Source organism: Mesoplodon densirostris, chromosome 13 (assembly GCF_025265405.1).
Source record: "Mesoplodon densirostris isolate mMesDen1 chromosome 13, mMesDen1 primary haplotype, whole genome shotgun sequence".
Lineage (NCBI taxonomy): Eukaryota > Metazoa > Chordata > Mammalia > Artiodactyla > Ziphiidae > Mesoplodon > Mesoplodon densirostris.
In genome coordinates this window covers 91,941,357-91,964,675 of record NC_082673.1, presented here as the reverse complement: position 1 = coordinate 91,964,675, position 23,319 = coordinate 91,941,357, and the positions used below count along the sequence as shown (strand labels likewise).

Here is a 23,319-nt window from a genome sequence, read left to right as displayed (position 1 = left end):
GCCCACGAGGAGCATCCTCACAGCTGCCCGACTCGGTCTGGATCTGGGCCTGGGCTCAGCAGGAGCCCGGTGGGCCTCAGTGGCAGCCCCCACGGGCAGAAGCAAGCCTGGCCCCCACTGCTTGCAGCCCAGGAGCCAGGAGCTGGGTGAGCATTTGATGCCCATTTCCCCCACCAGGCACACGCTTGCCCCACTGCAGAGCACAGCTGGGCAGGCTAGTGGCAAACCCCACAGTGAGGCCCACTGGAAAGGAGAGGCAGCCTCAGCTGAGGGCTCGGCAGGCAGTGCCCCGCCGCTTCTCGCGACACCTCCGTGATGCCCGGGCTTCTTAGGCCTGGGAGCCCGTCCTCCTCCCTGTGGCAGGCCATCTGGAGTGCAGGCTTCTCTTGCATGATCACAGTCTCGTGTGCACCTGCCTTGCCATGGTCCCCTGCCCCATCGCTGGAAGCCCTGCTACACTCCCTGCTTGCCAGGTTCACTTAGAGCCCGTTGCTTTGTCCTGGGAGTGTAACCCTTCTCGGGGATTTCTCTGCTGGGATCCTCAGGGAGGCTCCAGGTGGATCGGTACAGCCATAGCCCTGCTCCCAGGTGAGCATCGCTGGTCTGTGAGTGTCCAGGCTGTCCAGGCTGTTCCAGTCCTGTTCCCCTTGGTTTTGCCTTTCAAGTCCCCCTAATGAGGTTCCCAAAGGAGGGACGTGGGCCCTGGTGAACACAGACAGGCTTGAGGCGTCCAGCTTCTCCTCTCCCTGTGTGAGGGGTAGATTTCTAGGGGTTTCTGTTTGCTTTTTTAAACATTTATTTATTTAGGCTGCACCAGGTCTTAGTTCGGCACACAGGATCTTTGTCGTGGCATGTAGGATCTTTTAGCTGAGGCATTAAAGCTCTTGGTTGCAGCATGCGGGCTCTTTAGCTGCGGCATGCATGCAGGATCTGGTTCCCCGACCAGGGATCGAACCTGGGCCCCCTGCATTGGGAGCACAGAGTCTTATGCACTGCTAGAAGGGATGTCCCTTCTAGCAGTTTCTGTACCAGGATCTGGAATGTTTGGGGAACCCTCTGGTTTTTTTTTTTTTTAATTATAAATTTATTTTTGGCTGCATTGGGTCTTTGTTGTGGTGCGGGGGCTTCTCATTGCGGTGGCTTCTCTTTGTTGTGGAGCACGGGCTCTAGGCACGCGGACTTCAGTAGTTGTGGCACGCGGGCTCAGTAGTTGTGGCACACGGGCTTTGTTGCTCCGTGGCACGTGGGATCTTCCCAGCCCAGGGCTCGAACCCGCGTCGCCTGCATTTGCAGGCGGATTCTTAACCACTGTGCCACCAGGGAAGTCCCAAACCCTCTGTTTTAATATTAATTTTACTGTTGGCCTTGATCCTGAGTTTTCTCGGGGGTTAATGTCCCAACCACAGCAGGGCCGACCATCCCTTCTCTTTAGCCAGTCCTGAGGCTGCAAGGCAGTGGTGAGCCTGACAGGAGGGGAGCGCGGCTTCCCCCGCCTTCCACCAAGCGGAGGATGGCAGACTGGCTCCCATGGGGAGAGGCAAATTTCTCCTGGCTGTTCAAGCTCCAAGATGAGAATAACTCCTTAGCTGAATCAGTTACTATCTCTCCTTGCACGTGGGGCCATTCCACCCCGCCCCCGCCCCCCCCCCCCCGCCCCCGCCGAGAGGCTCAGGCTCCCTGGTCCAGGGAGGTTCTGAGCCCTGCCGAAGGCCCAGGGACTGCGACTCAGGGGCCCGGAGGCCTCCTCTTGAGAGACTATTACCTTTGAGCGAATTAATTTGGATGAGACACACCCCAAAGGCCAGTTTCTCTGGTTTGGGTCACTTCCCTGGGGCCCCACTGCAGCCCCAGGAGTGCAGATCTGTCTGCTTGTCAGTACACCTCTTCCCTGTCCTCTCTGCAGCCCCGGAGGGCAAGGACGGCCCCCCCCCCCCCCCCCGCGACCTGCATCAGTACGTTCTCAAGTTCCCTGAGGCAGACAGAGAACCATCCTGAGGGCTGGAATCGCCCTGTCCCGTTCCTTCCAGGCCAGCCTGCTGGGGGAGGGGGCCAGGAGCCCGGCCACGTGGCTGCTTACTACGGAGTGATCGGGTGCAGCACAGGGAATGCCCCCTAAGCCCCACGGGAGAGATGCCTGCTCTCAGCCCCCAGGCCCCTCCCCATGTGGAGGCACCATCCCCATCGCTGTCCCGACCCCTGACATAGGGCCCCTCAAAAGCTCAGTGAGCATTTTCCCTTTGTTCATCACGTTTATTGGCTTTCCTCAACTCCCAGGCCTTGTGGGGAGCTGCCCACATGGCTGGGTGTGGCTCCTGGCAGCTGGGTGGGCACGAGCTCTGCCCCGACTAGGAGCTGCCCTGCGGGCGGGCTGCAGGCTAGCAGAGCCGGCTCAGCCTGAATAGCAGTGCCAGGCAGGCGTAAAGCGCATACGCACAGCCCTGGGCCTCCGGTTTCCAGCACACCTGGGGGGCGCCCACCTGTGGCTCAAGGCCGCACTCCTCCAGCAGGACCCAGGTGGGTGCCTCTGAGCCCCAGCTGCTCCCCAGGAGCTCGGGCGGCAGGGACACGGCCCTGGGCTCCTGCCATGGGGTGCCCTGCTCCAGAAGGCTCTCCACCTGGCAGAACAGGGCGGGAGGTTGTCAGAGGGGCCCCCAGGCTTCTGGCACCACCCACACCGCCCCAGCCCAGATGCACTGGGTCCGCGCCTCCGGCACAGACCCTCCCCTACAAGCTGGGCCCTCTCACCAGTTTGAACGCCCCCGACAGGGCCCCCATCTCCAGCACCTCAGCCAGCAGCACGTGCTGGGTTGCACTCAGCACTGGGGAGAGAACTTGGGTGAGAGAGGGTTCCGGAAGGCCAGCTAGGGAAGCCCACATTCCTGCTCCCTACCTGTCCCACCCCCGGAGCCCCTCACCAGCTAGAGCTTGCAGCAGGTAGAAGACGGGCCCGGCAAGTTCCTCTTCCAGCCTTCTGGAGGAGAACACCAGGCACTCGAGGACAGCACCCACCGGACCATCCCGAGACTCCAAAAGCCCGCCACGCAGACCGTGCTCCAGCTGGGGGTAAGGGCGTGGGGCGGGCTGGTGAGCGTGGGGGCGGGGCGCAGGCACTAGCTCCGCCCACCCCACCCTGCCCCAGCTCGCCCCGCCCAGCTCACCCCCCCACCCTGCCCACCACCCCCGCACGCCCCACCCAGCCCGCTCACCAACTCATCCAGGGCTTGCAGGGCGGCCTCGTCCCGCAGCACCTGCCCGAGGGCCCCCAGCAGCTGCCCGCAAGACTCCTTGGACAAGCCCTCCAGGCCCACGGCCCAGGCCCGCACTTCTGCCTGCAGGCCCTGGAAGTCTTCGGTGGTCGCCAACCGGTCCTCCATGGGCCCGTCTGTGGGGACAGGGCTGCCATTGCCCAGGTGCCCACATGGCCCCGGGGAGCCCTAGTTATGGAGGGCAGACCCCAGGGGGGCAGAAGGGGAGCCCACCAGGGGGGTGGCCAAGAAGGTACTGACCCGACAGGAACTTGAAGTGGACAGAGAGGAACCCTACGGAGGCGGGGCAGGAGGACCGCTGCAGCTGGCCACCTGCAATGTAGGAGGGCCTGTAGCCTGGACGAGGCAGGGCTGGCCAGTGCAGGGGTGGGTCCCCGAGCCAGTGAGGGCTGAGGCCTCCCCTCGGCCCTCACAGCCTGTCACCACCACCCCCGTACTGGCAGCCCGGGACAGGGAGCAAGGTTGAACCAGGCTGGTGTCAGCCTGTCACCGTGTCACCCGTGTGTGTGCCTGCATGCGTGCGTCGCCCGGCTGTGCTGTGCTGGGCAGGAGAATGCCTCATCTGCTCATCCCATTGCCCAGGTCCACAGGCCTCACCTTCCTGCTGTGGCCTGAAGGTCGTCTGCTTCTTGTCCGGGAAGAAGAGAATGTCTGGCAGCCAAGCAGGAGCAGAGATGGGGAAAGCAGGTTGGCGGAGCACCTGGCATCTCCCTCCCCAGCTGGGGCCCCCTGTGCAGTACCCCCGTTGTGCCCCAACCTCCCAAATGCCAGAGCAAGGGACCCTCGGCCACCCCGACCCATGAAGTTATGCAACCAGATGCCCCCAGTGACCCCTGGTGGCTCTTCCAGGCCTCTTTGCCTCTCTGCCATGGAGTCTGGGCCCCAGAAGTCACCATGATCCTGGCTCACCCCAGTCAGAGCCAATAACCAGCTGGGCCACCCGAAATGCGAGGACGCTGCCCGAGGGGATGGTGACCGTCTTCTTCTGGCTCAGGTGGCCCTCGCCTCTGCCCTGAGGGACGGAAATGGACTCAGGACTGGGCTCTGGGTTAGGGGGCCGGATGTAACAGGGTGCTGCTGGCAGGGGCCTACCCCGCTGCCTGGGGGCACCGCCCTCCTGCCTCCCCAGCCCGAGCCCACTGCAGGACCTGTGCCGCGCACCTGCAAGCACATGGCTCCTGGAAGTGCGAACTGGCCTGAGCCCTCCTGCTTTTGGGTCCGGGTGACTTCCACCTCCTTCTGTGTCTGCAGCACCTCGGTCACAACGAACACGTCATCCCCACGGGTCCGCAGCTGCTGCAGGACTTTGTGCTCGGGCTGCCGCAGGCGCCTGTGGCGAGCGGACCAATGGGAAGCTCGCAGGGGGGCACCTGCCCTCCCCTATCCCTGCCACGAGACGGGTTTCCCTTCCCTGGACCTCAGCCTTTGTGACCATGGTGGGTGGGGGCAGTGACACGGCCGAGGAGACCAAGAGCTCTGGGGATGCCCAGGCACGGGATACCCATCTTTCCCTCCCTGGTGCTCCCGACAATGTTTGTGAGTGGGTGGGATGCAGGAAGACAAGGTCCGGTGGGGATGGGCGGACACCTGAAGACCTCTGGAGCGGCCCACCCTGTTGGCCGGTTGCTCACCTGGCTGCTCTCTCCCTCCACTCCCTGCCGCTCCCCGGGTTCAAATCTCATGTCTCCACTCTGAGCTAATGGTCCTCCTCCCCAGGGTCCCTGGGTCTGCTCCACCCCAGCGGCCCAGCCCCCTCGCAGTGGGACTTGGTCTGACCCCTGACCCTCGGGCCCTGCCTGGCCGCCCTGGCCCGCAGGAGGCAGGCCCCCAGGACCTCTGCAGCCTCCTTCCCTGCCCGCTGGTCCCAGCACGCCCCTGCCTCTGGGACTTCCCTCAGCCTGGCAGAGACCCCCTGTGACTCCTGCTGCCCCGAGGTCCTGACCCAGGGGCTTCCCAGTTTCAGCAGGGCCCCGCCGCCCCGGGGCTCGCCTCTCTCGATGCATGGCTTCCCAGGTGTTGGGGACCACTCGCAGCATGCACACGTTCATCGAAGCGCTGGAGCTGCCGGACACCGCGGCCCCGCCCGACAGCTTCCCCTGTCCTGGGGCCGCCAGCTCCACGCTGCCCTGCAGCTGCCCGTCCGTAGCATCGTGGAAATGGAAGGTGCTGCCACGCTCCACGGCTGGAGCAAGACCAGAGCTGAGGCCCATCCCACCATCTGCCGCCTGTCCGCCCGGGCGGAGGGGCCTCTGGAAAGTGCCTGCCCTCTGGAAGCAGAGAGCCCAGAGGCCCAGAGCAGGAGGCAGCGGGCCTGCCCACTCCTCCCCCAACCCGTCCCATGGCCCTGACTCAGTGCCAAGCGGGGTACCTGGCTCCGGGGCGTCGGGCTCCAGGATGTCCCTGATGGACAGGTTGACACGTGTGTAGCGGTGTCTCCAGAACCGTGAACTCGAGGACTTCCTGCCTAAAAGGCAGTAGAGCTGGAAGCTGGTGGAGCTCTGCAGGCTGTCCACAGGGGTGAGCTCCCCACTGTGGTCCAGCTCCCGGACCACACTCTTGACCACCTTCGCAAAGGCCGATGCCATGCTCCTGAGGAGGGCAGCTGGGTCAGGCCTTGCACCCGCAGGGCTGGAAGAGGGCGGGCGGAAGAGGGGGAAGGTAGGTACTTGGACGTCTCCAGTGATGGGGAGCTCTTTCCCCCCAAAGCAGTCCTGCTTGGCTAGTCCTGGGACGCTCTGACCGGCAGAAAGCGCTTGCTGCTGACTATCACCCAACACAAAAACAAGCAGAAGTCCACCCGGTCATCCACTAATCCGTCTTTCCAAGGGGCCATGAGCACCTCCAGGGTGGGACGCCATTCACAGCCCTCAGTGGGACTCGGGCCACGCGATCAGAGCGCCCACGTGAAGCCCAGGAAAGCCCTGGGACTCAGTGCTTGGGGCCGGGGGGCAGCCCCGGCCACCCACCAAGCCCTCTTGTCACTTTGTCACTTCAACAAGGCTTAGGGCTGCTCACGAAAAGCAGCCACTGAGAAAGGGCAGGGCAAGGCTGGGGCCTTGGAGTGACCCCAAGCCGCTGCTCTGTCTGCTGTAGCAGCTGCACCCCTGGCTGAGGTGTTCAGAGGGCAGGGGAGGAAACAGAAGCCATCACTTCCTGGGCCGTTGGTGCAAAGGCCCACAGCAAGGCCCAGCCAAAGTGTCCCCAGCTCCTAGACATGTCCTCCAGGGCTTTCTCTGTGCCCAAAGCTCCGTGAGCCACTTGTCTGTCTTCAGGGCTCAGAAGCCAATGTGGGCCGGACTCAGGACCCAGGACACCTGGGCTCCAGGCACAGGGGCCAGCCCTTAGGAAGCCTCGGAGCTTCAGAGCTGGTCTGAAGTCTGAGAGTGGGCCAAGGAGCACCTAGAGGGCCTACCTGGAGTTAAGCCCAAACTAGCCGGGCTGGGAAGGGCACCCCCTTCCCAGGGGCCTGGGCTTCCCCAAGCCGGTCTGGGATTGCGAGTCCTTGGGGGGCTTGGGGAAGCCGCAGAAGGGTGCCTGGACCAGGTCTCCACCCAGAGGAGCTGGCCTCCCCCCACCCAGCACTAGGGAGAGCCCCACCCTGGAGCCAGGGCAGGCAGTGGGGTGCGGCGCGCAGGGGCGGGGAGCAGGGTGTGGGAGCAGCTCACCGTGACTGTGACTGTTACGTGCCCGTGCCCACAAAGCTGAAGCCAGGCCGCTCTGCTGGCTGGGATCGGAGGGCTCTGCCCCGGAGCTGCCGAGCGAGCACACAGCCCAAAGTTTCCCAGATCCAAAAGTGAAACCTCGGCCGGCCTGGAGCAGCGACAGCCCGGAAACACCCCCTATGAGCCGGCCCCGCAGCCCAGCGGGGGTGGGGGAGGGTCAGGGTGTGCCAGCTTGTGCCCCACCCGCTGCTGCCTCCAACTGCTGGGCACCAACTGCTGGGCACTTCCTCAGTCCTTCTCTCTGGAAACTCTGGGCCACAGCAAAGGGTCTGAAGAGACATTACCTCAAAGAAAATGTACTGCTACAAATGGCCAACAAGCGCACAAAAAGATGCTCACACCACTGGCTGTCAGGGAACTGCAGATCAAACCACAGTAAGATGTTGCTTCACGCCCCACAGATAACTGTATAAAAGAGAAGTAACAAGCGTTGGGGAAGATGGGAGGAAATCGGAGCCTCACACACTACTGGGAATGTAAATGGATGCAGCCGCGGCCGTGCAAAACAGTCTGGCAGTTCCTCAAAAAGTTAAACAGAGAATTACCATTAGATCTCATTCATTCCACTGCTAGGTGTGTATTCAAGAGAAGTGAAAACATATGTTCACGCAAAAACCTGCACATGGACGTTCCCACATTACTGTTAACAGCCAAAATGCAGAAGCACCGCATTCCACAGACAGAATGTGGTCAGTGCATACGACGGAAGACACACGATGGTGTGGTGCTCAGTCATACAAAGGAATGAAGTTGTGACTCACGGCACAATGTAGATGGACCTCAAAACATTATGCCAAGTGCAAGAAGGCAGACGTGAAAGACAATGTCTCACGTGATTCATGTATGCAAATTGTTTAGCACAGGCAAATCCGTAGGGACAGAAAGCAGATTAGTAGTTGCCAGGTACTGGGGGGCCGGGGGAGTGACAGAGCCTCTTTGGGGAGATGGAAATGTTCTCAAGTCGATTGTGGTGATGATTGCACAACTCTGAATATGCTAAACACCCCAGAGTTTTACACTTTTAATGGGTGAATTGTATGGTATGTGAATGATATCTCAATAAAGCTGTTACTTTGAAGAGCTGAAGCCAAGTAACAACATCCAGGCCTGTCTCAGGTTCTCAACACGCTTACTCTCCTGGGCTGCTTGCAGATCATGTCCAGTGCAAGGCAGCCAGGAGCCCCGTGCCCCCTTTTCTCCACCACTCCACTGCCACATCCTGCCTCTGGGCCCTATGACACTCTGGAGCCCGCACCAGGGCCCCTGCCAGTTGGCTGGCCTGAGACTCACCACGCAGGCTCCCCCACATGCATTCATTTGAGCCATGAGTGTTTATCAGCACCTGGTGCCATGTGCTCCTGCAGATGAGGGCTCTGGCCGTGAACGGGACAAGGGCCCCTCCAGGTAGAGCCGCTGGCAGCGGCCCCGATGCCAGTGCAGGGAAAGTGACTTCCTGGGGTGTGTGTTTCAGAATGTTGCAGTGACCTGGGGCTGAATGAAGCGTGGACAGGGCATTGCCGCAGCAACTCCTCATTCACATGTTCAGTTCTTGGGCAATAACCTAAACAAGAAGCACTGGGCTTGGTGAGTGGTTGTGTCACTAGGATCCTGAGGGCAGAGTCAGCCTGAGATGACAGGAAGTGAGTCCACTGGGGAGAAAAAGCAGAAGGAAGGTGGGCGGGGCTGGCCCTGCACCCCCCCTCCCCCGTTTGGAGGCCTGGGGAGCACCCGGACATTTCCAGGGCCAGGAAGTCTGGGGCAACCTCCCATCTTCCTCACAGCCATATCACTCTGTGACATGGGGGTGGGTGAGGCCTCCCTGGGCAATGTCTGGGCAGACCCTGGGGGTCCAGAGCCAGCTAGGACACCGCGCCCTGCGGGGAGAAGCATGACCAGGGATGGGAGCCTGGGAGGGGGCTTCTGGCTGTGTGCGGGGAAGGGTCAGCACCTCCGGGAGAGTTCTAAGGAAGAGGAAGCTCACCGCAACCCGATGCCTCCACCCAGCCGGTGTGGGGCAGGGCCGGCCAGGCACTGCTGGGAACTGGGCAGTGGAGGCCACAGCCTCTGCCCTGGGAGGGCCGAGCCCCTGGGAGGAACAAAGTTCGTAAGACCCAGGAGATAACCAGGACAGCCCTTTGCAGGCAGCGGCTGGGATACCTCAGAGGACATGGGGGAGTGGGCTTAGGGAGAGGAGGCCTGAGGGCGTCCAGGCAGGGTGTCCAGGCAGGGACAGTGGAGGCCAGGACCGCGTGAGACGGGGCTAGGGGGCAGTCGGCCCGAGGAACCCACCCAGCCCCGGCCATCGGGCATCAGGGACGGCCAGGGTCCAGGGAGGGGTAGGGGGAGCTGCGGGCCTCGGGCTCATCTGGGTCCGCGAGGTGGGTGGTGCAGCCCAGGGGGCTGGCTCCACCCTGTGCCCGCTTCCCAGTGACACTTTGGGGGTTCCCAGGGTGCCGGAAGTCGGCGCCCAGGATGTCGGCAGCCGCGGCCCACGCCGCCGCGCCCCCAGGAGCCCGCGCGGGGAAGAGGCGCCCCGGAGGGCCCCGTGTGCCCGAGAGCCGCTCGGCCGGGAGTGAACGAACGCGGAGCGAGGGGCCGAGAGGGTGCCAGACGCACTGAAGTCCCAGGAGTCCTTTCCTTTGGGAGTTGAGTCCCCGCGGGGCCTCCCTCCCGCTCGCCGCCCCCGCCCCCCTTGCTGGCCCGGACCCTCGGCGGCGGCTCGGACCGCCGGTCAGCAGGGCCTGTCCAGCAGGCGCTCAGTCAACGCTCGGCGGATCGCTGGGCGACGGGGCGGCCCCAGAGCAGGGCGGTCTTGGATCCAGGGGCGCCCCTGGCGTCAGGAGGGGCGTAGGCCGCAGGAAGGGGCGGCAGAACTGCGGGGGGCAGGCAGGCGGGGAAACTACTCCCCGCAGGTCGGGATCAGCGGAGGCTCACGGTGGGCCCTGGGGGCCGGCGCGGGCGACTAGCGGCTCCCTTTGCCCACGCCCCGCCTCCAGCCGCCCTCCCCGGCACGGCCCTCCTGTCTTGCTTTCTTTTGGTCCTCGGTCCGGAGGCCTGCGGCATCCTGCCTGGCTCCCGGCCCTTTCTGCTGACAGGGGTCGGGGGAGCGGCTCAGAACCCTGCCCCACTCCAACTGGTCCTCTGCGGAGGGCAGCGGCCCTATTGCTCTCGTTTCGGACGCTCTGAGCCTCCCTTCGCTTTGCCCCAGCTGCAGGAGGCTCTTACTGCTGGGATCCAGCCACTGCTGGGCTGCGGGTGGTGGTGTCTCTTCCACCTAGTTAGGTTTGCCCAGTACTAGGGCATGTGGGAAATCGTGGTGGTGAGATTCACACCATCCACCCACCGTGGTCCCTGAGAGCCTCGTGGAAATGCTGCCATCTAGGAAACAGTAGATGAATCAACTGTTCTCCCCAAAGGATCTGGTTCTGAGGCTCATGCTTTGCCGTGAGGGTGGAGGGTCAAGTGGGGAATTGGAGGCTGGGATGAAGGAGGGACCCACAGAGCCCTCAATGGCAGTTCTCTTCTACACTCACTTCCTGCCTCTCTCCCTCTGGGATAAAAGGCGAGGGGTATCCATGGGGTAGCGGTCCCAGCCCGCCAACCACCTGTTCCCACGTGAGGGCCCGGTGAGTCAGGGTGCCTGACTCCCATCACATGCAGACCTCCTGGAGGGAAGGAGATGGCAGGAGGGGGACATTCCCCAAGGGAGGTGCAGGCTGGGTTGGTGGAGGGGGGATGCAGATACTTTTGCCATAGAACCAGGAGACAGGTAACAAGCTCAGGAAGGATTTGACATTTTGTGCTCGTGCCCTGATAAAAGTGCATTCGGTACAGCTGCATTGCTCTCCCTTTACTACTCTCCCACCCCCTTCAGAGAGGCTGGTGCCTGGGGTAGCCTTATGTGGTGGGGCTGGAGAGAAGGGGGGTGTGCGAGGCCAAGGGCAGATGTGGGTGGGGTGGCTGGGGGAACAGCTTGCAGCTCAGGAAGGCTGCTTGGGCTAGGGTGGTGAAAAGAGCAGGAAGCTGGGTGTGGGAGAAGGGAGGAGAGCAGAGGGAGGTGAGGGGTGGCGGTGGGAGACAACTCCCCTGTGAGGGGAGAGAGGGAGAAGCCCATGGACATGGCCTTCCAGCAACAGGTATGTCTGTTCCTCAGCACTTGTTTGCTGAATGCCAGTAATGGAGTCCTTTTTATGGCCCCAGACCTGCACCTGGGCAGCCCTATGGGAAGGTCCACTGCGGGGAAGAGAGGAGATTGGCAGAGAAGAGATCACTCGGAGAGTGGGCAGCCAGCAAGAAGAGACCACTGGAGGAGAGAGATGGCCAGGAAGTAGTTGGCCCAGGATGTGCAGGAGTCTGGGGAGGGTGAGGCTACCCTGTGATTTGGGATGGGAGATTGACCCCCTTTGTGTGGGTCTCCTCATCCTTAAGATGGAAACGACAGGGTTGTTGTGAAGACTCAATGCATTAATATGTGTTAACACTAGAATGGGGCCTAGGGACTTTCTTGCTGGTCCGCTGGTTAAGAATCTGCCTTCCAATGCAAGGGATGCAGGTTCGATCCCTGCTCGGGGAACTAAGATCCCACATGCCATCGCGCAAGTAAACCCATGTGCTGCAACTAGAGACGAGCCTGCAACAAAGAGCCTGTGCAGCCAAAATAAATAAATAAGTAAGTAAGTAAACAAACACACACAGATCTGTGCTTTAAAAAAAGGGTGCCTGGGGCTTCCCTGGTGGCACAGTGGTTGGGGGTCCGCCTGCCGATGCAGGGGACATGGGTTCGTGCCCTGGTCCGGGAGTATCCCACATGCCACGGAGCGGCTGGGCCCGTGAGCCATGGCCGCTGAGCCTGTGCGTCCGGAGCCTGTGCTCCGCAACGGGAGAGGCCACAACAGTGAGAGGCCCGTGTACTGCAAAAAAAAAAAAAAAAAGAAGAAGAAAAAGGGGACCTGGCACGCTGTAATGGGCTATAAACGTGCTCAATATTTTTGTTCCGTGTAAAGAACTCAGCACCTGACTTTAAAATTTTTAATTTTTATTGAAGTATAGTTGATTTACAATGTTCGATTAGTTTTTGGTATACAGCAAAGTGATTCAGTTATACATGTATATGTATTTCCATATTCCTCCCCATTATGGTTTTTTACAGGATATTGAATAGAGTTCCCTGTGCTCTACAGTAAGACCTTGTTGTTTATCTATTTTATATATAGTAGTTTGTATCTGCTAATCCCAAACTCCTAATCTATCCCTCCCCATCCCTTCCCCCCAGCACCTGATATTTCTGTTCCTAAGGCCTTGCACGCATTTCATTCTCTCTTTTGGGGGGATTCTGAGAAGTGAAATTCCTCAGATGGTATTCAGGGCCTTGGCACGTGCTGCAAATTGCCCTTCAGAAAGGCTGTGCCAACATCCAAAAAGTGAATAGTGAAGTCTCCTGCCCTCACCCCCAAACACTGAAAGCAGACTGTTTTAATCTTTGCCAGCTTGATGGACATCAAAGAGTTTTAAGTGTAACTGTCAAGGTCAGTTTTAAGGAGTTACTCGTGAAAGCACTTACATCCCACTTACAGTTTCACAACTCCAGGAGGCAAACCCGCAAACCTTGCCTCCTCTCAGCAACGGGCTGGGCTCTCCGCTCCACCACCCCAGGACTGAAGTCCAGGAGCAGAGAGCTTGTCGGGCACAGAAGACACGTTCAGTGCTAGACCCGTGAATCCGTCAGTTTGTGCTAATACACCACCCCGAAACCCGGTGGCACAAGCACCCACTGGTTTGCTCGTCACGAGGTGAGGTGCCCTGAGTTATGACATTTAGGCTTGTCTCTGCTTCACGTGGTGTCACCTGGGCTCATCGATTTTCTGGCTAGCTGGCAACCACTGGCCTCATGTGTTTGGCAGACGGCTGGCTGTCAAGAGGGTCAGTGGTATTAACTAGGCATGTGCTGTCCATTCCCCATCAGGCCAGCCCTGGCTCATTCATAAGGTGATGGCTGCAGGATTCTCAAGAGAAGCAAGACAGGGCAAGTCCAAAGAAGTGCTTTTCAAGATCCCTGGTGAAAAATTCCCTCATTCTACGAGAACTCCCCTACCCTGCCCTCAGAGTTCTGCCAAGGCCTAAGGGTCTTACACAGTGTTCAGCTGGTGGGGCACGACCTGTGGCTCACCCCGTCTCACAGCCTGAGTGCAGGGGCCATTCTATTTCCTGGTCTTCCTAGCCTGGGGCCACCTCCACCAAAGAAATCCCAGGGTGCCCACTGCTGTATGTTGAGTGGAGTAACATTGACTCCCTAAGGTGGGTTCAGGTGCTGACCTAAGAGGCTGTGGACTGCACCCTCACCTGCAGGAGACACAGTGCACGTGACCCCTTGAATCACTGGTGGCGTATGTTTTACCTCTACATATGTTATAAACCCACAATACGTTTTTTATTATTTTTGCTGTATCTATTTGTCTTTCAGAGAAAATAAGAAATGAGAATTAAAAAAAAATTACTAACATATTTCCTGTTTCCTGTGCTCTTTCTTCATGTAGATCTGTCTCCATATTGTATCATTTCCCTTCAGCTCGAAGAATTTCCTTTAACATTTTCCTATTTTTCAGGTCTGTGCAGACACATCTGTCCACTTTTTTTTTTACTGTGGTAAATATATACAAGTTGTTGTATAATCATTTTAAAGTGTCCAATTCAGTGGCATTAAGTACATTCACAATGTTGTGCAACCATCACCACTGCTTGTTTCCAAAACTTCTTCATCGCTCCAAACATAGACTCTCTACCCAAAAAGCATTAATTCCCCATTCCTCCTCCCCTCAGCCCTTGGTAACCTCTGATCTACTTTCTGTCTCTATAAATTTCCCTATTCTAGCTATGTCATATAAGTGGAATTTTGCCGTATTTGTCCTTTTGTGACTGGCTTACTTCATTTAGCATGTTTCTGAGGTTCATTTATGCTGTAGCATGGATCAGTACTACATTGCTTTTCAAGGCTAAATCCTGTTCCATTGTACGGATATACACTGCTTATCCATTCATCCTCATGGACACTTGGGCTATTTCCACCTTCTGGTTATTGCGAATAATGCTCCACCCAACATTGGCACACGTTTGAGTCCCTGTTCTCACTTCTTCAGGGTATATACCCGGAAGTGGAAGTGCTGGGACAAACCCTAATTCTGTTTTTAACTCTCTGAGGAAACACCAGACTGTTTTCCACAGCGGCCGTACCATTTTACACGCCCCAGCTCTATAGAGGGATTTACACACCTGGTTTTATACTTGTTTCCACTGATACACCAAAATCATGTTTTCAGAGGTTTAATACGTCTCTGTAGGGCCTCTTCGATCTTGGACGTTTCTTCTCCTGTCCTGGCCTGCGCAACAATACAGTCTCTTGGGCCCTCATCCCACCAGGTCGCCGCTGGGGTGGGGTCTGGGGTTCGGCCCCTCGCCCAGTCCCGCAGGGAACGAGAGCTCTTGGTGGAGAACCCGGCCAGAACACTTCAAGACGGAGACCACCTGCCGCAGCGCCCCCTCCACACAGGCGTTGTGTCCTCTTCCCGGCGCTCCATAGTGACGTCCCCCAGCTCTGTGCATGCGTGACCCCGCCTCTCCAGCCGTTGCCAGGGCGACGGCGCATCTCATCTGCTCCCCCTCCCCGCGGCCCGGCAGTCGCCCAGGCCTCGCCTCAGTGCGCAGTCTCGGCACCTCCCCGCGCTCCGCCCAGCCCGCGGGGAAACGGTCGCGCGGCGATGACGTCGCGGGGGCCTGGCCGGGCGTCGCGGACTCCGGAGATGGAGGAAAAGGAGCAGTTACAGCGGCAAATCCGTCTCCTGCAGGGTGGGTCGGGTCGGGTCGGGTCGGGTCGGGCCCGGGTCGCGTGTCCCTTTCTTCCCCTTCACTTCACAGCGGGCCCCTGCCCGCCTTCCCCTAAGGGGGTGGCTTTCCGTCCGCGGTTTCGACGGCTAGGTCCGGTCGGGTGGGGAGGTAGGTGGGGTCGGGCTGGGTCTAGGGGACCCGGAGGGGCGTCCCGACTGGCCTGGGTCACCTCCAGCTCGGGTTTCGACGGAGGGTGCGAGCGTTTCCGGCGCTGCGGCGGGTGGCGGCGGGGCGGTCGCTTAGTAACCGGCCGGCGGGAGGGGGCCCCCCACCCCCACGCGCGGGCACGTACTCGGCGCCCCCTGGGCGCTCCCTCGCTCCCGGCGCCCGACAGTGGCAAAGCCCGCTCGGGGCCCGGTGTGTGTTTCTTCCCCGGACAGCCCGTTTTGACGCTCCTTCCGTCCGTACAGCCACACTTCTCCTTGATATTCCCGGCCCAGACTCCTCAGTCTTCAGTTTACAAAGTTTTCCATTTTTAGACCTAATGTGGTTTGCTATAGTTAAAAAAAAAAATTCCCCTTGTAAAGTTATTCTCACAAAGAGAAGACTTAAGGACTTGGAAAGTGTGTATAGGGGAGAGTTCAGGTGGGCTGAGCCCACCTTCCAGGCACTTCCTGGCCCTCCATCATATCTGCCCTGAGGTGTCACCAGGTCTGGACCTGGCTCTCTTTGGGCCTGGGGGCGGGACATATGGTGGGGGAGGGTTGTAACTGTGGGCTTGTTGGCTGAGTTGTAACAGCTTGGGTTGTTTCAGCCGAGGCCTGTGCCCCACCTGCACGGGCGCAGCTGTCCAGGGGCTTCCTTGGCAAGGCCCCGTGGCGGTCCACTGCACTATGATTCCAGATGATTAAGCCTCTCCTCTCCTCAGGGGAGGATGGTGTGACATTCTTGTCAAGTGTGGAGTACCCAGGGGTGTCACTTATCTTACCCTCACTGTCTTGTGTGCCAGGCAGGGAGCTCATTAAGGGGCAGCCCTGCTCCCTTTCTATCTGTGGGCAAGCCAGAGGGCCTCCACGTCTCTTGAGGCGTTACAGCATAGGGCCTTGCTGGTCTCTTCATACTGAGTGACACTTCTCCTCAAAGGATTGTGAAGCCAGCACAATATTTCTGGCGGATAGGGAATATGCCACAGGGATGCATTTTAAGGATAAGCAACTAGAAATAGGATTGAAGTAGAACTGACGGGAGAATACTTATGGAGAAGATTGGCCTAGGGAATCGGGGCTGACTTTCAGTGGTTCTCAGGCACTGGCAGCTGCCCCTCCTGCACTGGGACCTGACAGGATCCACTGGGGTCTGCGGAGTGTCTGGGCAGCTGATGCCCCCCCAGGGAATTCGCGCTGATTTTACTCACCCTCCGGTTAACGGGGCCTGTGCTCCTGTCTCCTCAGGTCTGATCGATGACTACAAAACCCTCCATGGCAATGCCTCTGCCCCAGGCACCTCCGCCGCGTCCCAGTGGCAGCCGCCCACTTACAGCAGCGGCAGGGCCTTCAGTGCTCGCTACCCCCGTCTGAGCCGGAGGGGCTTCTCCCCGAACCATGGGCCTGTGTGGCGCAAGAAATACTCCCTTGTGAATCGGCCCTTGGGGTCCTCGGACCCACCCAGCGACTGTGCTGTGCAGCCGCCCCTTGGGGCTGGGGGCAGCCAGGGTCCCGACCCCCAGCAGTACATCCTGGAGAGTCAGGTCCAGCTCAGTGTGGATCAGAACATGGTCATCAAGGTCAAGCCACCGTCAAAGCCGGGCTCAGCTAGCACTGCAGGGGTCCTGCGGGGCTCCTTGGAAGAATACGGGGATCCCCCCTGGAGCAACCACGGGCCTCAGGAAGGTGAGGGTGAGCTTCCCGGCGGGCAGCGGCAGCCCTCGAGGCCAGGAAGAGCTAAGGGGAGCTGCAATGAGGAGGACCCCCTTCTGGTCTGCCAGAAGGAGCCTGGCAAGCCCCGGGTGGTGAAGTCGATGAGCACCGTGAGCGACAGCCCCTCGGAGCCCCGGCGGATGGTCGGCGAGAGCGCAGTTGCGGCCAGGGCCCGCTTCCTGCCCTCCAGCCTGCCCCAGCGGAGCGGCACGGCCCTGGGCCGGAAGGCGGGCGCACACTCTGTGGCCAGCTGCGGTACACAGCTCCCTGGGGACGGGAGAGCGAACGCCGGCCATGCAGATCAGTCAGCTGCCTCTGGCCTGGTGGCAGGCCCAGCTAGATCTGCTGCTGGACTCAGGCAGACCCGGGAGCCCTTGCTGCTGGTGTCCTGTCGAACCGACAAGTTCCGGAAAAACAACTACAAGTGGGTGGCTGCCTCGGCGAAGAGTCCCCGGGCCCCTCGGAGGGCCCTCAGTCCCAGAGCAGTGGCGGAGAATGTGTGCAAGGCCCCCTTTTCTGCAGCGGAACGAACGGAGAAGCCGCAGCTCAGAGCCGACCTGGATGCCAAGCCCAGGAGGTCGGCCACAGCCTCCGTGCCTGGGGCCTCCCCGAGCAAGTACAAGTGGAAGGCCTCCAGCCCCTCGGCCTCCTCCTTCCGTTGGCAGTCAGAGGCCGGCAGCAAGGACCATGCCTCCCAGCTCTCCCCAGTCCCATCTAGGTTCCCCCCAGGGGACAGACCAGCAGTGGGACCCAGCAGCTTGAAGCCGCTCTTCAGTGAGACCCCGCTCTCGGCTTACAAAGTGAAGAGCCGCACCAAGATCATCCGGAGGCGGGGGAGTGCTAGGTGTGTGTCCCTGCCCCGCCCCAGGGCCCTGTCTGGCCAGGCAGACTCCGCCTTGTATGCAGAGCCGGTGGGAGGGCCCACCTGCAGGGGTGTGGGAGGCGGAGAGGAAGCATCACCCCTGACAGGGCCTGAGCGTCAGGGGCCTGAGCGGGGAGCTTTGCCTGTGGTGGTGTCACCATAGTCAGTAGGAATGGGGCCAGGGTCACTGCTGTCCCTTACAGCTGAATGACAGGGCTCAACCTGGCTGGGGGCTGGCCTGGGGCCCCCAGCCAGGCGGGGACAGGTGGAGGTGGGGGCAGCATCCCACCCTTTCTCCTGTGGGCAAGAGACCAGAGACTGCTGGGTGGTTTCTGTTCTGGGCCCACAGGGTTTGTGCCCAGGCCAGGAGCAGGACAAGCAAACCCAGGGCGCAGTGTCTCTGCGGGAGGGGGTCGCCTTTCCACCGGGGAGGAAGGCTGCCCCTTGATGGCCGGGTGACAGGGTGAGTCACTGCCTCGCTGAACCCATGTCACCTTCCCTGCCCTCTGTCCTCTCGGATCTAGAGGAGGCTCGAGGACGGTGGCATGGCCCAGTGCTCCGTCTGGGGTCAGGGACCTAATTGTGGTGGCTGCCAGTGGCGAGGGCAGAGGGCCTGCCTCTGCCATCAGACGTGGTGGCACTCGCTGTCCTCCCAGCAAGTCTCACTCCAGAGGTCCTTCCTGCTGTCCGACTTTGATCTTGGGCCCTGCTCTCCCAGATAGGTGCTGTCTTGGATTCCTCGGGCTCCCTGCCCTCCTCACTTTTTCTGGACAGCGGCCTCTGTTTCAGCCAGTGTGGGGAGGGGGTCACGAGGCTGGTGGCAGCTCCTTCGTACAAGGCCTGCTTGCTTTGCTTCTCCCCCAGCTCCAGGCGGGGGCTCATCTGGCCTGGGGAGGTGCAGGAGGTGCTCGTGGAACACTGGGTGGGGGTCGAGGGCTGCTCTCCTGCGCTCTCCACCTGCCTTGGCTCTGGGATCCTCCAGGGTTGTGGCTGGGAGCCTGGCGAGGAGGGGGGCGGGGTGGCGTGGGGGGGATGGGCAGGGAGCAGCCTTCTGGCGGCTGCTGAGGTTGGTTAGGTGAGAAAGTGAAGTGGGCTGCCTCCGGGGGCCGAGTCCATGTTGCTGGGATCTGGGTGGGCAGGGGTGGGGAGGTGAGCCACTCCCAGGGGGAGCCTGTTAGGAGCTGTCTGCTCTTTGTCTCTGCAGCCTTCCTGGGGACAAGAAGAGCAGCCCCCCACCTGCTGCCACGGCCAAGAGCCAGTTCAGCCTGCGGCGGAGGCAGGCCCTCCGGGGGAAGAGCAGCCCTGTGCTGAAGAAGACGCCCAACAAGGGCCTGATGCAGGTCAGCAGGCACCGGCTGTGCTGCCTGCCTCCTAGCCGGACCCACCTCCCCACCAAGGAAGGTATGACCAGGAGGAGGGGCGCCCTGGGCCCGTGCTGGCTCTGCTTCCTGTTGGGACCCACCTTCGCCATCCACCTTGCATTGTGGGGCCCTGGCCCAGGAGCGCTCAGCCTGGCGGGTAGTGGGTGGCCTGGGCTAGTGAGTGGAGGAGGAGAACCGGGGTTCCGTGCCCTGCGCTCTGGGTCGGGGAGATGCTGCCAGGCAGGCACGTGGTGGTCTTCTCAGCGCATCCCTCTGTGTATGTGCAGCTGAGTCCCTCTTGGCAGGAGGAGCGGGAAGGTAGATGAGAGGGTGGCAGCCACGCAGCCCTGAAGGGGGAGGAGACGTGGCTTGTGCCGCCCAGGGCCTCTCCCTCCTTTCCTCGCTGCCTGGGCCGCAGGTCTACCCCTCCCCTCCCTGCTGGCTGCTGCCTTTTCTTCCGGAAGCCTGAGCTGGCCTGGGAGGGGTCGGCTTTGCCTTCTTAATGAGTCCCTGGAGTCCAGCAACAGAATGGGGAGCGCTGTGGGCTTGGCCCCCGCAGGAGGCCAGCTCCCCGCTGCCGCGATGGCAGTGCTCTGGGGAGGCTGCAGAGGCAGGCTTCACCCGGGTGCCTGGTCCTGAGGTGGCCCCTCTGAGCGGCGGGGCGAACGTGCGGCAGCGGCTTCTGGACTGACCCATGTGAGATCTGGAGGTGACAGGGTTTGGGGCCGGGCAGGCTCGGCGCTGGGCGCTCCAGCCGGGGCCTTGTGCTCTAACAACTGTGCTACGCATGGTGCTTGGGGAACCCAGCTGAGGGCGTGGTCCTTGGCCTGGCCAGGAGGCTTTGAAGAAGGTTTCTGGAGGAGCTGGTGCCTGGGCTGTGCTGGGCGTCTGCGCGGAGCTGGCCGTGAAAGGGTGGGCCGTGGGGTCCCAGGCAGAGGGTCGAGCGGCGCGGCGAGAGGGCTGTGGGGAAGTGAGACTGGAGGGTGCCGGCCTCCCACCCAGTCCCCTTTGGCCGTATCCCGTGCGCCTTGGCAAGTGTGGATTTCCTGCCAGGTGACGGAGCAGAGGGAGCCCCGTTAGCGGTTCCTGGTTGCCGCGAGGTGGCTGGATTGGGGGTTGGGCCTTGGCTGCAGGACTGGCTGGGAGTGAAGAGATTGAAGGTGACCAGCGGTCAGGCTGCCGCGGGTTGACTGGAGAGGACGAGGTGAGGATGCCCCTCGCTTCGAGACTGGTGGCGGGGGGCCCCCAGGGGGCTGGAGGGCAGGTGGGGGGTCAGGTGGCCTCTTGGGGCAGCCGGGAGAGAGGCCAGGAGGTGGTGTCTTTGGACATCTGGGCCTCTGGGGGGACTCATGGCCCCTGTTCAGATCCTCTGTGTCACCGTGTTGTCTTAGCCAGCTGAGATGTCGGGTGTGCAGAGAAGTCGCAGACAGATCTGTCCCCACAGATGAGGCGTCACGCGGGATGGCAGCCTGCAGGCCATGATGGTGCTCAGGGCCGGCTGTGGGAGGTGGGTGGTCCAGGTGCTGGGGGTCCAGGAGACCCAAGGCAGGGGTGGTCCCTCCTGCCCTCTGGTGCCTGCATTCGAGCTGGCCAGCTGCTGAGACATTCCTATCGTGACCTGTCACTAGCAGGGTGTGTCGGGGCGACAGAGGGGGTGGCCAGATAGGGCCCCTTGTGGAGGTAGTATTTCAGCGAGGCTTGACTGACAGACGTGGTTGGAGGTGGCTTGCGGGAGGAGTGTCCCAGCCGGGGCAGCGTGCTGGGAAGGCCCTAAGGACCTGTCCTGCCGTCTTGGGCCCTTCCTGACAGCAGAGCTCTTGGGGGATCTGGTGGGCGTCTGCTGGGCGTCGGGCCCCCTTGCTGGGCCTGGAAGCAGGTGTGTGTGTGTGGAGCACCTGCTGGGCAGGTGTTGAGTGTGGATGGTCGTGGCAGACAGGGCCCCGGGCCTCTTGGCGCCCTTCCTGCTGCCCAGGGTCGCTGAGTCCTGATGCAGGTGCGCGCGCTGGCCTTGACTCTGTCCCTGACAGGCCTGTGCTGCCCCTGCCCCCGAGGAGCCTGGCCTGGGGGTCGACAGGCCCAAGGCAGGCTGCTGCTGGCCCGTGCAGTGGGCACCCCAGGGAAGGAGTGCCACGCGGTCGAGGAGGTCCTCCTGTCTCGTGGGCTGGGGACCCACGGACCGAGGGGCCCTCTGCAGACGGGTGGGCAGCAGAGTAGCACCGGGAACTCTCCTCGCAGAGCCAAGCTTTCCCACCAGCCGGCCAGCTGGTCCTGGGTGCCCTCTCTCCCGGCTCCAGGCTGGAGGGCTCTGGTGCGGCTTGGGGGCTGGGGTGGGGCCGCCCCAGGCACGGGAACAGCCTGGCAGCGGCCTTGCTGCAGGAACCACTGGCCAAGGGGCGGCCTGGGAGCTGGAGAGCTGGGTAGGGGCCTGTGGGCAGCGTCCCAGGGCCATGGGCCGGAGGTGTTCTGGGATGCTCGCCCGGTCGCGGGCTGGACAGAGGGGTGAGGGGCTGGTGGGGGCACAGACGCTGGGCCTTCAGATTCAGTAACCAGGCCAGGTGGGAGAGGAGGTGGCGTGTGTCCTCCCTGGAGCTGCACCTGCACTTGTGAATAGCCTGGCCCCTTTGTAGGCCTAGAGCAGAGTGGGGTGCAGGCTGGGGACGGTGGCAGCTGCCGCCTGCTGGCAGGGCAGCCGTGGTACTCAGTGGGAGGGGGAGAAAGGCTGAGGGCACCGCTGGGTGTGGGGCTGTCAGGTGGGGACTGTGGCGCCTGCCAAGGGGGCTGCCACAGTCCCTGCCTTCACACTCCTCTCCACCAGGAGGCAGATGAATCAGCTCACAGTTATAGACAGTGTGATAACCAGGCACAGGGTGCCCTGCGGGAGAGGCGGAGGCAGAGGAGGGGGGAGAGTCCTGATGGGGGAAGGGCTTGCAGAAGGCTTCCCCTCACTCAGCCACTTGTCCCTCCCCCCGTGCTTCCTCTGTCCCCCCCCACCCCCTCCCCATCTCCTGCACGTCTGTGCAGGGCATTGTGCTGTCTCCTGGGGTGTGTGCGTGCTGGGGCCGTGCTGCGTTGGTGGACACCAGCGGCTCCTCGGGTGCTCGTAAACAGGCTGAAAAGTTGCTTTCAGGGGGAATTCCTTGTCAGTCCATTGGTTAGGACTCAGCGCTTCCACTGCTGGGGGCCCGGCTTCAGTCCCTGGTCGGGGAGCTAAGATCCCACAGGCTGCACAGCGCGGCCCAAAGAAAAGAAAAGAAAAGTTGCTTTCAGGTGGCAGAAGCACTCTGAGGAAAAGGAGGCAGGCAGCAGGGAGCTTCGGGGAGGGTGGGCGGCGGGCACGTCTCTTGAGGAGCGACATCGGAACCGAGCCCTGCGTGAGGAGCGGGGCGCGTGGGCACACCTCTGCGGGCGAAGTCACAGGTAGGCTGAGCTTTGCCTGTTCCAGGAGCAGAGACTGGTCCTGTGTGGCCGGTGTCCTGGAGGGTGGGGGGGGCCGAGGCCAGAGGGCAGGCAGGACCAGGTGATGGGAAGGGGTGCTAGGCCACAGCAAGGAAAAGGGGGTTCTGTGGGGCAGCCCCCGAGGGACAGTGGAGGCACCGGGGCCTGCATGGGTGTGCTCAGGGACACGAGGCGGCCGCGTCGGGGCCCCAGGAGTGTCCAGCGGTCCCGGAGGGACAGCAGCCAGGATGAGACTGCGGGCGAGGACTGAGCTCCAGGCCGAGGGGTGAGTCCTCGTCCTCGAGGCTTGGTGGCGGGGAGCTCACTGGAGAGGCTCGTGCTGGCGGGGGCGAGCGTGCTGGGCAGGCATCGTGAGGCCGGGACAGGTGGAGGTCATTTCCCTGGGCTGACGGCTCCCTCAGCCCCCTGCTCGCGAAAGGCCTGCCCGGCTCCCCCCTTCCCAGCTCTGCCTGCCTGCCCTCCCTTGGTGGGCCTGAGCAGGTGTGTGTGTGTGCGCGCGTGTGCATGTGCACGCCCAGGGCATGCTCTCCTGTCTCTTGGAAAGTGCAGACCCCACCTACGGGCCACTGGCAGGGCCTCCCTGGGAATGGGGGCAGAGGCTGTTTCTGCATCTACTTGCTTTGAGGCTTCTCTGCCCTGTTTCCCACACAGACTTTTAGTGCCAGATGCAGCCCTCCGCTTGGAGCGGTGTCGACCTGACCCCTTTGGGACTCCCTCGCTGCTGAGGCCAGGAGGGCTGAGGAGGGGGAGAGGGAGAGGTGGGCTTCCCCACCGGGGGTCCCCACTTCGGGCCGGCTGTGCAGCCCGGTGGCCAGCAGAGGGCGCACTTGTCCCTCTTATTCCTCATCCACCTTTTTCTGGTAATTGATTGCCTAATTTCCTCTTTATGTGAAAGAAAGCAGATATCAAGTAATTTGC

At 61.5% G+C, this 23,319-nt stretch overlaps 2 protein-coding genes across 5 annotated transcripts in view; one reads left to right on the top strand and one right to left on the bottom strand.

The window, feature by feature from the left end:
- Positions 1-2,229: 2,229 nt before the first annotated feature.
- On the bottom strand, positions 2,230-7,390 carry GSDMD (gasdermin D). 3 transcript variants are annotated; one of them, XM_060116299.1, is made up of 11 exons: positions 6,932-7,390; positions 5,635-5,855; positions 5,256-5,448; positions 4,428-4,596; positions 4,176-4,278; positions 3,864-3,917; positions 3,507-3,578; positions 3,207-3,382; positions 2,916-3,057; positions 2,746-2,819; positions 2,230-2,615 (listed from the first exon to the last, which is right to left on the bottom strand). In XM_060116299.1, the coding sequence occupies exons 2-11, from the start codon at positions 5,849-5,851 to the stop codon at positions 2,376-2,378; spliced, it is 1,440 nt and encodes a 479-aa protein (XP_059972282.1). In that variant the 5' UTR covers positions 5,852-5,855; positions 6,932-7,390; the 3' UTR covers positions 2,230-2,375. The 3 variants fall into 3 exon arrangements, with proteins under 3 accessions (XP_059972282.1, XP_059972280.1, XP_059972281.1); XM_060116297.1 differs by having other exon boundaries at positions 5,635-5,894; positions 6,932-7,388; XM_060116298.1 differs by lacking the exon at positions 6,932-7,390 and adding an exon at positions 6,679-6,786 and having other exon boundaries at positions 5,635-5,894.
- A 7,348-nt stretch (positions 7,391-14,738) lies between these two features.
- ZC3H3 (zinc finger CCCH-type containing 3) overlaps positions 14,739-23,319 on the top strand; it is a 79,801-nt gene continuing 71,220 nt past the window's right edge. For both annotated transcript variants that reach the window (XM_060115804.1, XM_060115805.1), the window contains exons 1-3: positions 14,739-14,827; positions 16,258-17,566; positions 18,789-18,985. In XM_060115804.1, coding sequence (XP_059971787.1) covers positions 14,740-14,827; positions 16,258-17,566; positions 18,789-18,985 — 1,594 coding nt within the window. In that variant the 5' untranslated portion in view covers position 14,739. The remainder of the gene's footprint in view (positions 14,828-16,257; positions 17,567-18,788; positions 18,986-23,319) is intronic.